Source organism: Dromaius novaehollandiae, chromosome 17 (assembly GCF_036370855.1).
Source record: "Dromaius novaehollandiae isolate bDroNov1 chromosome 17, bDroNov1.hap1, whole genome shotgun sequence".
NCBI lineage: Eukaryota > Metazoa > Chordata > Aves > Casuariiformes > Dromaiidae > Dromaius > Dromaius novaehollandiae.
This window is the reverse complement of record NC_088114.1, coordinates 15,907,105-15,921,881: the sequence shown is the minus strand read 5'-3', so window position 1 is coordinate 15,921,881 and position 14,777 is coordinate 15,907,105. Positions and strand designations below refer to the sequence as shown.

The following is a 14,777-nucleotide window of genomic DNA, read 5'->3' as shown; positions in this document are numbered from 1 at the left end:
CTGTCAGTGCAGCAGTGAGTGTGGAGTCCTCTAGTATCAGTTGATAGACACCAGGCTTCACTGATTCTTGCTAGGGTTGCCTTGTTTCCCAGATTTGAGGTCTTCCTCAGTGTGCTTTGGGAGCATGGAGCAGGAATGGATTTCATGTATCCTGTGGCTGTGTCTCACTTCCTACTTTTTTTTGGTCACCAGTCCTGTAGTCATTAGATATGCTTTGGAAATTAATGTCATCCTTGAGTGCTAAATGGACTTGATGAGTGCTGTAGAAAAATTCTGACTTTATGGCTTAAGCTATATTTCTGACTTGGATTGTTTTTCTCTAACAGATGTATGTCTGAAATGGCGGACTCTCCCGTTCCAGCTGAGTTCAGTGGAGAAGAATTATCCTGATAGTTGGGTATGCTCTATGAACCCTGATGCTGAACAAGACAGGTAAGAGTGGGTTAATATAAAGAATTTTGTGTAGTGTGCCTTACCTGTGCTTTTTGGTCATCCATTCCTTTAGGATAATTTAAGGGGATAGGCAAAAATTCTATACCTGTAGGCTAAACTGTCCCTACACTCTGTGAATGAGTAGTGGTGACATAGATATTTTGAGCTGACATACTCAACGGGATGGACAGAGTAAATTAAGCTCCTTTCTGTTTGGTGTTTTTTTGTTCGTTTTTGCACTGCCACTGGAAATATGATTGCAGCCTTACTTTATCCATGCTAACTTTAATGTAGGTAGTATAGATAACAATTGAAGAATAGCCATAAGTGCAGCCTGGGAGCAGTATGTATTCAGTGCTCAGTGGAGTCTTTATTGCTACTGTTGCTCCAACTCATTAAACACAAAAACTTGTACTGCAGTAACACCTCTGACTTGCAGGGAGCCCAACAAAGACATTTTGTACAGCTGAGGGAGCAGCACATGGATTCATATACCAAAGGCAGGTTTCACAATTATAAAATTTAGGTAGAATCTACTGATTTATTTGAGGAATGCAACTGCTCTAGGCTCCTCTTTTCTCTCTGTGGAGAAAGATACTGGCAGAATTTCATTCATATCTTTGTTGAATAAAGAATGACACTGGTCAGCACATAATTTAGGTGCCTTGGCTCAGTGCTTAAAGACAAAGGGAATAAATCCAGCTGGTAACTTTTAATTGGAGTCAAAAACTTAATGTCCATGGACAAAAAGGCTAGTAAAGATGTGTTAATGCTGATATTTGGAAAGTATTTTCTAATTTCTTCCTTTTGGCACATCCCATTTGAATGATAACTGGTGGTAATTTTCCTGTTGCTCCCTGTTCTCATGCTTTGGTGTATAACTAGAAAGAGTATTGTTCTGATGATATCATTAGAACTAAACTGTATTTACTAAGGAAAGACTTTTTAAAATTTTTTGGTTTGTAATACCCTGAAAATTTGGAGAGGATATTCTGCAACTCCACTGAACTGTGGAGTTGAAACTGATGCTTGCATAGTGTATACACATTTGGTATGATAACCAAATTCTCCTTTTGAGAACATGGGTAGGTGCAGATAAGATTTCTCAGAGAGGTGATCTAAATTTCTGGTGATTTCTGCTTCTTCAAGAGGGGGATCTTAGGATCCTCCCTTTGGGAGGATAAATAGCTCAAGAATATTTTTTTGTTGAGTAGGCTGACCTGCACTTTCTAATAGTGAGTGTACTTCTGTCCTTTCACATGAGATACAACAAGGGAAAACTTTCTATCTATAGAGGTTGTGTTAGAGTTCCTCTGGCTCGGTGCCATAAAAAAGCAGTGCATGCTTGCAGTCACTGCATTTCTGAATTTCCCTCTGAGCTGAAGTGCTCTGCTATCTGAGGTTTCTTGCTACTTCCTTGCGTCCTGGATTTGTAGACCTTCACTGCTGTGTTATGACCTTGTGCCCCACCTGTCCTATTCCAGGCGTTTATCCTGCCATGGGAGTACAACGGAAGGAGGACCAAGGGCTTGAGAAGCATCACTCTTGCTAGTTCTTCACAAGGGGGGGCTCAAGCTTGCATACCATGAAGATTGCTGCCTCTGTGTAGACGATGGTGATCATCCTGTAACTGTCTTGGTCTAAGTCAGATCACTTTCCCACAGCCTTTGCACCTCCCCAAGGACCCATAACACAGGTTTTTCTCAGGGCAGGCTAGAAATTGGTCCTTGATAAGGCAATGCAGATGAATTCTTACCCACCTTCTTTGTACTGTGCTGTTAAACTGCAGACTTCCTGGACCCATGTGGTCTCTGCAGAATCTCGTCAGCCAAGTCGATGATGATGTGATGATGTAGTCAAGTCTACATCTTCAGAGTCTCTCCTGGCATCAGAAGACTTCCTTGGTATTGTCTCCTGAGCTGTTCCCAACCTTCATTTCAGCAAGCCAGTCTGATGTGTCCACTTAAATCTCAGTTTCTGCTGGTGGCACTGAACTGCTTTTCAGACCTGTTTAGTATGGCTTCTCTGGAGCATCGTCATGGGTACTTGGTGTTGGATGCCCTTCTCCATTTATCTTTCACGTAAAGCAGCGTGCTGTCAATGTACTTATCCTGTTACATTGTCAGATACCACAGTCTATGTTGGGGTTAGTACTAAGCTGCACCTTTGCTCACTTGGTCACAGAGGAAGCACGTGCGTGTCAGACTTCAGCATCAGGCTCTTCTTCCTCCTCTTTTCTACCTACAGTCCAGTTGTGTCCCAGATAGCGTCTGGGCTTGTGGCTGAAGCAGCTGCTGAAGATGCCTTTCTGGGTCAGACAAAGCTCCTTGCGCATCACCAAAGTCATGGTGCTAGTTGTAGGCTACTCTGATTGCAAAGATAGCTGCTTCTTTCCTGACCATGCTTCCTGGCTGGTTACAGGTCTTTCTGAGATGGGTTCTCTGGTTGCACTGATACACTGATGCATGTGATGGTCTGCCTCCAGTGATGCAGTCTGTCTTTTGAATGTCATGAGTAGTCTGATTGCTGCCTGTCCGCAGAACTTACAAGATCTTTCAAAATTTCTTCTGCTGTAAAAGATAGCTTTAACTATGTTTGCACCTTCAATTCATGCAATGGTGTAAGTGGCGTAAGTGACTGCAGAACTGCCTTTCCCTATTGGAGAATTTGCATATGATGCCGTGTGATCAGCTTTGTCTTTGGGAATTGCAGCTTTCCTGTCATGCAGTCAGCTTGCAATGATGACAGATGCTTCCTTAACAGAGAGAGTAATCATTCCATTAAAAACTCTCTTGTAGTGGTTCAGCTGAGAACAAGCTGATGGAGAAACCGCCACTTGTATTCCTTTCCATGGACAAAGCTGATCACAGTGGATGTGTGTCTTGCAGACTGGGAGATCCCTTCAGGTGACAGGTTCAGGATCACATATCTCTGTAAAATCTTCTCTCATCAGCTTCTTGGACCTCTGTGTGATCCACAAGGCAAGCAGGGTCCTCCCTTTCTCTGTAAGGCTCACCCTTGCAGGTAATGATTGACAGCTTGGCCCCAAGGTCATGTAGAAGGCCACTGGATCTCTTCGGCTTTGCCGTCTCAGTCCTTACACACTGCATTTCTATCTAATGTCATCCCTACATGGATGGGCCTTTGCCCTGAAAGGGGTGATCTTGACATGTCTGTCCATGACTCAGTTCTGTGATGCGAGATGAATCTTGGAATCCCCCTCAGTTCCCATTTCTTCACTTGGAGACATTCCTGATGGCCATCTGTTCAACTAGAAGTTTGAAGGTGATGCCAGTCCTCCTAACTCAGCCTCCAGATACTGTCATCCAGATCTCTCTGCACTCACCTGAAGGTGGTATTGGAATTCTGTCCCAGCAAGCAGATAATCCTCCCACTGCTCCTTAGCTTCATTTTTTTGATGGAAAGTATAATTTGTGTGTTGTCAATACGTGCTTGTTTTATTTTGGAGATGGTTATGCTTCTGGGTTATCTTTCAGATTGGATCTTCATGCAGAAGCAGCAAAAGGTTTTCTCCATGCAGTGACTGTTAGTCAGCACTTCTGATAGAGTGGACTCTCACCACTGCTAGAGCCCCAATGGCTTTGGTAGCAGCAGTGTGGTGCAAAGCTGCAATTTTGGACTATTGCCATGTCAATGTGGTGCTCTCTCTGTACCATCCAAGGCCGATGCAGGTTTCAGAAGGACAACGGTGTAATCACGTTGATGCAACTTGGGCAGTTAGTGGCAGGGTAACCACTTAAAGTAAACAATTGTTTGAGTCAGCCCACACGTATGCTCTTAACGATTGTTTTTAAGGAGTGTCCTTTAAGACATGAAATCCACATTTTCACTTGTCTCCTACCTGCCTTTTTCTTTCTCAAGATCTGTTCCATGTAGGATTCTGCATCTGATAGGACCTGAGATAGTAGGATAATTATTGCTATTTTGTATGCCATAAGCTGAACAGAAGGGGAACAACAAATACCCCTTTACGTGTATGGCAAAGGAAATCTTATGCCCTTAAGAGGAAGGATGCAAGTGCATTTTCTGTTGGAATGTATACATAAACAACATGCCTTAATTACAAGTTGCTAGGAATAAGATGCTCTTTCTAAATAAAAAGAAAATCAACACAAACAGGATATTTTGACGTGAGTTGGTTGGAAGAAAAATTGTTGTGGAAGTCTTGAGTTTAGAAGCAGAAGAGAAAGCCAGTCATAACAGTTTGTGAGCTTTGTTTAGTTGGCTCTGGGCTCTGAATCAGTAATTCCTAGTGTGAATGGATTGTTTTTTTAATGGCTAGGCTTTTGAGAGTTAAATCCTGAGGTTTGGAGTCTGAATGTGTATGTGTTTCCCAAGGAGAAAACCTCCTTCTTTGAGACTGTGGCTAAGAGCAGAAAGGAAAGGAGGTTTTGCTGGTACATTCAGGATGGGGCTTGAGGACAGTGCTGTGTGCGTGAGACTTTCCAGATTCTTCTGTGTTTGCTGAGGTAGTATTGTATTTTTTTTGGTGCCAGATGTGAAGCAGCAGAGCAGAAGCAGAAAGTGCCACTGGGAACTCTGAAGAAAGACTTGAAGTCACAGGAAGAAAAGCAGAAGCAGCTGACAGAGAAAATCCGCCAGCAGCAAGAAAAGCTGGAAGCTTTGCAGGTGAATCTGGAGGCTTCCAGCCAAGTACAGTGGAGCTTTAGGGGACCTCCTAATGCAAACAGATGTTGCTGAGTAGTGTCTTAGCTTCTAATGCCATCTGTGCTGTGTGGCATTCATGGGGTAGGGGTGGTTTTAATACCAGGAAACGAGCATCTCAGCTTGCACTTCATTTCCTGTTTGGAAGATGAGTGACTCCTGATGCCCATGTGAAAGGATGTCTCTTGCAGCACAGCAGAACACAAAGACCTTTAAGTCCTGATTTTAAACTGGAAATGTGTTTGAGAGGTTGGGTTCAGGCAAGTACTGACAGTTTTTAAAGATAACCTTTCTGATTGTTTTTTAGAAAACCACTCCAATTCGATCTCAAGCTGACTTAAAGAAACTGCCCCTGGAGGTGACTACACGGCCTGCAGGGGAGGTAAATGCTAGAGCTGCGATACCACTGTAGTCTTTTTACTCTTCAGTGCTGTTCTTAGCTGTAATGCAGAACTGAGCCTGCCTGTTCCATCTTTTCTCTCTCCTGTGCCCACATTTGTTTCAGACCACCCAGTCACTGACCAGACCTCAGCGCCCACGATCTCCTCCTTTACCTGATGTAATTAAAAACGCTCCCAGCAGACCGCCATCATCCAAGCCTCTTCCAAAGTCTGCCAGTCAGCAGAAAAAGAGTTCTCCAGCTCAGCCAACTGTTAGCACTCCCAAACTGGCAAGCGTGCCCTCGAAGGAGGAGGCCAGTACTTCCAGGACACACCAGCACACTGTGACAGCTGGAAAGTCCAGCAGCACTTTAAGAACTCCTGCCAAACCGGCTACAGCAGCGAAGCCATCCTCTGCTGTCCCGCAGAGTCCCAAGAGCCCCCGTGAGACACCTAGTCCAAAAACTGCAAAGGTGCCAGTACTAAAGAAATCTGTTGCTGTCAAATGTACACAGGTGAGACTCCATGGTATGAAAACTGTTAGCTCGTTACTTACTATTCTGCATAGCCTGTCTTGCCCTGTCACATGCGATCTGCACTGTATTCCTTGTGCAGGGCAAGATTTTTTTTTGCTTTTTTGGTTTTTCTTTACTCTATCATAATGCTATTCTACACTCCTCATGAAAACTTGTTTCATCCCTTCCCTGTGAGACCAGACTGGTTCCCCAGACACAAACATGATGTGGGGTGGTGGGAGCGAGTATTTGTATTGTCATGTGGCACACCAAAGCCTTTAAAAACTAAATTCTTGACTGAAAATCTTGGACGCTGAGCACTTTTTTACTTGACTGAAGGAAAATTTTGGTTGTTGGCCTGCCCGAATCACAGCTACAGTTTGTTTCCATCAGGCGTCCACCACCCGGAAGAGGACTTTAAATACCGCAGAAGATGGGTCTGAGGAGGAAGCGGAGCAGAAGAAGGAGAAGACTAAACGAGGCAAATTTGTGATAGTGAAAGAGGAGAAGAAGGATTCTAGTGAGGTGGTAGTAGAGGTGAGAACTGCAGAGTTTCCCCAGCAGAAGGTATTTGTCAAGCATTCATAATCTTACTGGGGAAAAAACTAATCTGAGTTCTCTCTGCTCATAGCTCACAGACAGTGCAGGGGAAGAAGAGCTAGCAGAACTGAAGAAAGCTCAGAAAGGTGAGAACTGAACCCTTGAACTCCTCTCCAGTATCTAGGATGATGGAAAGGAGCTGTTGCAAAACTTGAGTCACCAACTAAATATGTGATTTCATTAATGACCTTTTATTTAAGAATTAAAATGTACGTAAAATTGGGTCCCAGATCGTGAGACTACTCTAATTCACGTGAAACAAAATTGTTTGGCTAAGCCCCCTTGATGTAACAGGAGGCAATCGCAGTGTGGCAGGATCTGTAATGAGGGCTGCATTATGTTAATTAGGGTGGTGTTTGGCTGTGTAGTGTAGGGTCATGCTTCTGCAACACAAGTCATGCTCCCGCTTTCTAACTGGACCGTGGAGCATCATTAGCAGAGAAATGCTGAGGGCTGTATTTAGACCTGCTGCACTGCTGTGAAAGAAGGGCTGAGACACCCCTAGGGAAGACTGTAACTAAGAGGGTGTTGCATCTTCTGCTAGAGCAGTTCATTTAGTTTCTGCAGCTTATTCCAAGAACATGTCTGGAAAGCGATCCACTAGGAGTGCATGGCAAATTGTCCTAGTGGCTACTACAAGCCTGAAAAGTGCATGTCAGACAGCCTGCAGTACATCAACAACCCTCTGTCTGAAAATGGCATATTGTTTCATGGTTTATTAACGTCCAGTTTATGAGAAAGTGGGAGTTCGTGACAGCATGTGAAGGATTTGTCGCAGGTTTTGCTCCCAACTGAGGGTGCTGTCCTCTCTAAAGATTATGCAGAATGTGCTCTCAGAATCCAGATGTTTGTGAACATTTAATGTCTTCCTCCTTTCAGATAAAGGGCTGCATGTGGAAGTGCGTGTGAACAAGGAGTGGTTCACAGGCCGTGTGACAGCTGTGGAAATGGGCAAGAACGCTGTACGCTGGAAGGTGAAGTTTGATTATGTTCCTACAGACACCACACCGAGAGATCGCTGGTAACTATCTTTAGCTACTGGCTTTTGGAGACTCATTTTACTTTCAGGAGGAAGACCCTGTTTTACTTTCACAGATGCTGAAGACCAGTCTGTTGCTGTCATGTTAGAGAGCATGTACTCAGGACCATCCTGCTGCTTTGTAGTGAGTGGACCCTACAGACTCAGTATGGTCTGCCTATCACCTAGACAGTTCCTGTGGAGGGAAATAGTGTAATCCTAGAGGTCTTTTAGGGTGATGGCTGTGTAAAGATTCTGATGAAGCTATTAACAGGATTTCATGTAAGACTAACATAGAAAAGGGTATGTCATTTCCCCTTGATTTCTTTTTTTCAGGGTAGAGAAGGGCAGTGAGGATGTGAGGTTGATGAAGCCTCCCTCTCCAGAGTACCAGACTCCAGACACACAGCAGGAAGAGGAGGTTATTGCAGCTGAACCTTCTACCTCAGACTGTATCAGAATTGAGCCAGACACCACTGGTCCCAGCAGCAGCCAAGAAACAGTAGACTTACTAGTTCAGATCCTTCGGTGGGTTCACGGTGATTCTTATAAGCTGCTGCTCTCTGACTTAGTCTTCAAACAGATATTTTAAACTCAGACTCTGGCTTTATTTTCTTTCCTGCATAGGAATTGTTTGCGGTACTTCTTACCTCCAAATTTTCCCATCTCCAAGAAGGAGCTGAGTTCCATGAGCTCTGAAGAGTTGATGGCTTTTCCCTTGGTGAGTTCAGTATGCCTACAAAAAGGTGGGTTTTGTCCCCTGTCCTCTCCCCCACACACACACGCACACACACATTCCATTCTTGCTGCAAATGTGCATTGTGTAGATGCAAGATTGCACTCTTTTGAAAGGTTACTTGGGTCCTTAGCAGACCGGTGTAGCTGAAAAAATGTGAGGAGAGGTATCAAGTGTGCCTTCATTCTTCCAACAGCTGCTGTCTCATGCAGAGAGGGGTTTTTTTTAGCTTAGAGCTGTGTGAGAAAGCTGTTGGCTGCTCCTATCCTAATTTCTTGTCCATTGCCATTAAGCTTTTAAAGAAGACAGTCTAGGTTAGAGGCTTTTAGAAGTGGGATGTAGGTGCATCTATTCATTTTGCCCCCCACCTTATAAATGTAACTTACTTAGAGGCAATCTCAAAAATGGGAGAATGAAGAGAGGAACCAACCGCACCTCATACTTTTCCAGATGACCAAGCTGCCTTGATAGAGGCAAAATGCAAAGCAGCGTAGTGCCTGCCTGTGATTCAGCATGCGTCCTATGGCAGGCTGATATGCAGAGAAGTGGTACTTGATTCTCTGAGCTGTCTTTTCTTTTCTGGCATATGGACAAACAGCAAAGGGAATAGCTTTGCGAGAGGTGTCTGTGGGTGACAAACGCCACCAGGAACTGCTTATTTGGTAGTCATCAAAGTATCCTGCTTCCTCCCTCTACATGTATATATTGCACTATCTCTTCCTCTTTTCTCTCTATTAATTTGGTTAGTCCACTTTGAGCTGCTGGTCATGCTGCTTTCACATAACACGTTGGCTTGTTTTGTGAATTTACCTCACAGAAAGCTGTGCTGTCTGTGGTGGTCTGTACTAAGGAGTTAACTGCATACTGAAGCTGTCTAGCTCTTTCTACAGTGTAGTTGTGCTTTTGGACTATTTAAAGTATGCTACATCCTTAATCTAAATGTAATCGTTTTTTGTTGCGGCTCTAGTCTTTGAGGAGTAGGAAAACCTATCTGTGGTGTGTGGTTTTTTGTTTCGTTTTGTTTTTTTGCTTTCTACAGTAGGCAAATCAGAAATGGAAGTGTGAAATGGTGACTAATGTAGCCAGAGGAAGCAGAGGAATAGTTTAGGCACATGTAGTTCAGTCACAGTATGCAGTAGCTAGATTCTTTTAGAAGGTACATGTGCTGGAGTTTCCCTTTACACTTGGTGCTTTTTCCTAATGCATTGTCTCCTGCTTTTTGTCTTCTACAGAAAGAATATTTCAAACAATATGAAGTAGGTCTGCAGAACCTGTGCAATTCATATCAGACACGTGCCGATGCCCGGGCCAAAGCCTGCGAAGAAAACCTCCGCAACTCAGAGAAAAAGCTGAAGGAAACAGAAGAGAAACTGCAGAAGTTGAGGACTAACATCGTGGCACTGTTGCAGAAAGTGCAGGAGGTGGGTGAGAAAGGGATGCTAAACCAGAACAGCCTCAACATTAGCATCCTTCACCACCACATTCAGACCAATCCCGACACTTGAGATGTCTTAGTCCAGGATTTGACTGCACTTGAGCTCTTTCTCAGTTCAGTGCAACTTGGGCACAGACCATCAGAAGTAGCTAAGTGCCTGAGTGCTACGGCTGCCTACCTTCTGAGACCTAGGCTTTGGTGTTCCTGATGAGTATTAATTTTCATAGCTGATTTTTTTCATGGCATATACTTTGTGTGCCATTTCTCTTTATTTTTTGCTTTGCTCTGTGAAACATGGGAGTGCAGGAGAAATTTCCTGGGCGTAGGCAGTTTTCTGTAGATGGTATTAAAGTGTTATGGAGGGAATTTCTGCCACGCTACTTGAAACAAAATTAAGACCACCCAAAGGAAAAGTTATGAGCAGATGGAAGCAGTTGTTCACTATTGGGAAAATGTGTGTCGTAGCTCAGAAAATACTAACCTGGCCCTGATCAGCACAGTATGTTTATTACTTGAATGTATTGCTTGAGCATCAAGCGGATGAATGGTTTCCAGGCACTGTGTCCACCAGTCAAGCTCTGACAAAGGAAAGCTGGTCGTGCTTTCACAGCAGTGATAAAACTTCACTCCTGGAGAGTGCTGGAAGTCAGGACCTAAAGGCTGATCATGACTGATATTGCAGAGGATGCGGTGCAGCTGTTTGGGAAGGATTTCCATTTTTTCCATTCTTACATTGTCCTTCAAGATTCACTTTTTCACTGGTATTTCTTGTGCTTTTGGTTTCAGGACATTGATATTAATACAGATGATGAGCTGGATGCATATATCGAGGACCTAATCACCAAAGGAGACTGAGCAGCCCCGTTACAGACCCTGGAGAAATGCAGAAGAGTTGGTTGCTGTAAGCAGACATGTGGATTCCTGCAGTGGAGAACTGTGGCAGCCATCGAGAGGGGAGGGTTTTTAGACTAATTGTGTTGTGTTGGTGTACAACTTGTTCTTGTGATTATACATGAAAAAGACATTTGTGCTGTTGGCAGGAATGTTTTTAACATTGTAGTTCTTCAAATCTCTTCCTTCTGTTTATAAATATTTATTTTTAAAAGAAATGGGAACTGTGCCTGGTATGACGGGAGGGTTGCTGAGTGTTGTTAGGTAAAAGTGTGAGTACACTTTTTGCATCTGGGCTATATTGATATGCTAAACCCAGAAGATCAGAACATCCTGCCTTGTAGATTGTCTCAAGAAAGATTCTGACAACAACTTAAAAATACTGAGGCCTTGAGTTATGGAACAGGAGGTCAGGACGTAGACTTTGAGATACCAGCCTTGGGCTAGAGAAAGCCAAGTCAAGAATTAGAGCTACACAGAGGAGGACAAAACATTTTCTGTGTGGGCTTGATGGGATGGGATGAAATCTTGAGGGTTCTGACAAAGCTGGGAGGAAATAGCATTAGTGTAATGAAGTTCCTGAACATCAGGTTTCTGTGAGCAGGTGGAGCAGTTCAAGATGTTAATGTTTCTCTGAGGACAAGGATCATTTTTAAGGAGTCTGACCTGCTAGGCTGCTAGCAGTGAGTTGCGATCATCAGAGGGAGAAAGAGTTGGAGTTCAAATTCTTTTCTAGCAGTCACTTTATTGCACATTTTTGCTGCTGTTCCTTTGAGGCATAATTTGCAAGGACAGAAGAACTCCTTGACCAGCTGAAAATAAAGTGACAGTCTGTTCTAACGTCACTCTTTCAGGTTTGTGTTGCTTTGCTCAACTTGGTCTTCCCAGGTAATTTTAATTAGAGCACAAGGATTTGGAGCCTTGCATCACTGAATTGCATCTGGCCTTAGGTCAGCAACAAGGACATCTCCTTTCCATTTTCCTCCCAGTTGGAGGCTGTACTACAGCTCCTAGCAGACCACTTGAAGCAAAGATAACTCAGTTTGAGTGCATCAGTTAGCTCTCTTCTCTGTAAGATTGTCTGCTAGGACATAATGTCTGTGAACTAAGTGTTCAGAAAACCCAAATCCTCTACAGCCCAGTGGTCTGAAGAAACGCCATGTGACCAAGATGCGCCCACCCTTAGGAACACAAAATGGACCACTGGGGTTCTTCTGATGACAGTCGAATGTGCAACAGATGTTCTGCAGATAATCCCAAATTAAACATGTATTGCACAGAACAACTCAAACACTAAAGGTTTATTATAGTACTGAAGAACTCCCAAGTTCTACAAAGCATAGGAAAAGAGCAGAAAAGAGGGAAGACACTTATTACCTGTGTCCCAGGTCCTTGTAATAGCATAGAATTTAAGACTTGATTGCTTTCATTTAGGACATGGGCCTTAATATCCTACTCTACATGAGGGTAAGAAGTCCCATCCCTGCCCCCTTCTTCCCCTCAATACCCTTTTCTAGACAGAGTAGCAGCGTTACTCAAATGGAGCAGTCACCACCAGCCTTCTCAAGTTCCTTACTAATATTAAAGGCATTCTTTAATTGTGATTGCCTGCTGGTGCTTCAGAGGAAAAGGATCCCTCTCTAGCAGCTTAATTATGTATCAAGTTGAGAAGAAATCTTCGCCCTTTCCAGGAGACCAGCAGAAATTCTGAAGAACCAGATTTAATTAAAATACAGTTCGGAGATGGTGCAACTGCAGGAGTATACAATCTGGAGAAAACAGCTCTTCTAACAGCTTTCTTGAGCTTCCTGAAACCGTTCGATCCCCTACTCCTGCTCTCCTATTAGAAAGGTGTTAGAATTTCATTCCCTTGTTCCCTGGAAACTTCTGGTTTCCAGTTTTAACTTCTTTATGGCATTTTATTTCTTTGATCTTGTGTCAGATATTTTTAACTGACTTGCATTTATTCTCTGGAATTACTTTCATCAGTGCAATTGATGTGTAATTGTCCCCTCTCAACTTCCATTTTGCTAGGAAAAGCAAGCCAGGAAATTTTAGCTGCTAATAAAACAAGGTTTTGTTCTCAGTCTTCCCCGTAGTCCTTTTCTGCACCTGTTTCAATTTGAATTTTTGTAGCCTTGGTAACTAGACCTATTCATAGCATTTTTAACAGAGGTTTTACTAATGCCTTAAAAAAGTCATAACAACAAAAGGGTCTCTGGAGGTCATTTAACAACCTTCTGTTCCAAACAAGGCTCACTTTAAAGCTGGAATCAGGTTGCTCAGGGCCTTCTCCAGCTGAGCTTTGAAAACCTTTAAGGTTGGAGATTGCACCACCTTTCTGCATGCGCACTCCAGTACGTGATTACTTGAGTGTGAAGGATTCTTTCTTTGCGTATAACAAGAATGTCCCTTTTTGCAGCCTTGGAGGCCATTACAGCTGCCAGTTGACAGTATCTTGCCTGATACATCCTAGGCAGCTTGACCTTCATGCTCCAGTTCAGTGGTTGATATCACATGGTACCCAGTCCCCTCAGTCCTCCTCTCTGCTTCCAGATAAGTCTTTCTTGTAGCAGAAAGACATGTTAGTACATGAGTTGCACATTGTACAATGTTCACCTTTTTCCATGATTACTTCATAAGACTAACAGTCCTTCCTTTAAGCCCATTTTGGTAGTCAGTTCTAGAAATTCTTCTGCCAGCCATCGCCTAGATGCTTCATAGCATGTGTGTGTGTATCAGTAAGGTTGCTAGTTCAGGTATCTAAAAATGAGGCTGGAATTTGGGGGGGGGGGGGGGGTTAACTTGATCTTTTGGGTCTTCTTCCTGGTCAGTTTTGTCTCAGTCTCAATGCAGCAGAAGGAAAAAGATGAATGCAACATCTACAGGAGCTGCTTTACAAAGGCAGTGTTGTGTTGGCAGTGCCTCTCTGCTGTCTTCAGAAACCTCCCAACCCATGCAAGTGCCAGGAAGGGCTTTGCTTAAGCTCTGTCCAGTAGCAGCACAAGTCCCTGGGAGCAGGGAGGGTGGGTATTGGAGCACTACAGGGCAAAGCAAATGGGTCAGCTGCCTGTTTTCCCCTTCAGCAGTGTTGCACTGTATCGCAGCCCCTACCTCCCCTTATCTGAGCTTTTTTGCAGGGCTTTCCAGCAGACTGTCTTCAAACTCACCCGCTGTAGCTCATGGCATGGGGGAGCTTGGCACCATCAGCAGAACTGTAATCCTCTTTGTTGCTTCCCTTGCTAAAGCATCCGGCTTATTTTGCAACCTCAAGTTGCTGTCAGTGTGCAACAAGCACACCTGAGCTCATTGAAATGAGCCTGTCTCTGAGTGCGGTGGGGACAGCCCTATGTGTGCAGGTCACAGAATGGTTGAGGTTGGCAGGGACCTCTGGAGATCATCTAGTCCAACCCCTCCCGCTCAAGCAGGGTCAGCTAGAGCATGTTGCACAGGATCATGTCCAGGCGGGTTTTGAATATCCCTAGAGAAGGAGACTCCACAGCCTCGCTGGGCAACCTGTTCCAGTGCTCTGTCACCCTCACAGTGAAGTTTTTCCTCGTGTTCAAACAGAGCTGCCTGTGTTTCAGTTTGTGCCTGTTGCCTCTTGTCCTATTGCTGGGCACCACTGGGAAGAGTCTGGCCCCATCCTCTCTACACCCTCCCTTCAGATACTTACACATGCTGGTAAGATCCCCCCTCAGTCTTCTTTTCTCCGGGCTGAACAGGCCCAGCTCTCTCAGCCTTTCCTCACATGAGAGATGCTCCAGTCCCTTCATCATCTTAGCAGCCCTTTGCTGGACTCGCTCCAGTAGCTCCATGTCTGTCTTGTCCTGGGGAGCCCGGGACTGGACACAGCCCTCCAGGTGTGGCCTCACCAGGGCTGAGCAGAGGGGCAGGATCACCTCCCTCAGCCTCCTGGCAATGCTCTGCCTAATGCACCCCAGGATACCATTGGCCTTCTTGGCCACAAGGGCACCTTGCTGGCGCGTGGTCAACTCGGTGTCCACCAGGACTCCCAAGTCCTTCTCTGCAGAGCTGCTTTCCAGCAGGTCAGCCCCCAACCTGTCCTGGTGCATGGGGTTAT

At 44.4% G+C, this 14,777-nt stretch overlaps 1 protein-coding gene across 3 annotated transcripts in view; it reads left to right on the top strand.

Moving 5' to 3' along the window:
- The window catches only part of MORC2 (MORC family CW-type zinc finger 2), a 46,953-nt gene extending 34,171 nt beyond the window's left edge, over positions 1-12,782 (top strand). For 2 of the 3 annotated variants that reach the window (XM_064522350.1, XM_026119080.2), the window contains 11 exons: positions 327-432; positions 4,950-5,082; positions 5,426-5,500; positions 5,624-6,013; positions 6,407-6,550; positions 6,645-6,699; positions 7,493-7,634; positions 7,968-8,159; positions 8,259-8,352; positions 9,600-9,788; positions 10,589-12,782. In XM_064522350.1, the coding sequence (XP_064378420.1) occupies positions 327-432; positions 4,950-5,082; positions 5,426-5,500; positions 5,624-6,013; positions 6,407-6,550; positions 6,645-6,699; positions 7,493-7,634; positions 7,968-8,159; positions 8,259-8,352; positions 9,600-9,788; positions 10,589-10,657 (1,589 nt within the window). In that variant the 3' untranslated portion in view covers positions 10,658-12,782. Of the gene's footprint in view, positions 1-326; positions 433-4,949; positions 5,083-5,425; positions 5,501-5,623; positions 6,014-6,406; positions 6,551-6,644; positions 6,700-7,492; positions 7,635-7,967; positions 8,160-8,258; positions 8,378-9,599; positions 9,789-10,588 lie in introns of those variants that run through there. The other variant, XM_064522349.1, reaches the window with a different exon arrangement.
- Positions 12,783-14,777: the final 1,995 nt, after the last annotated feature.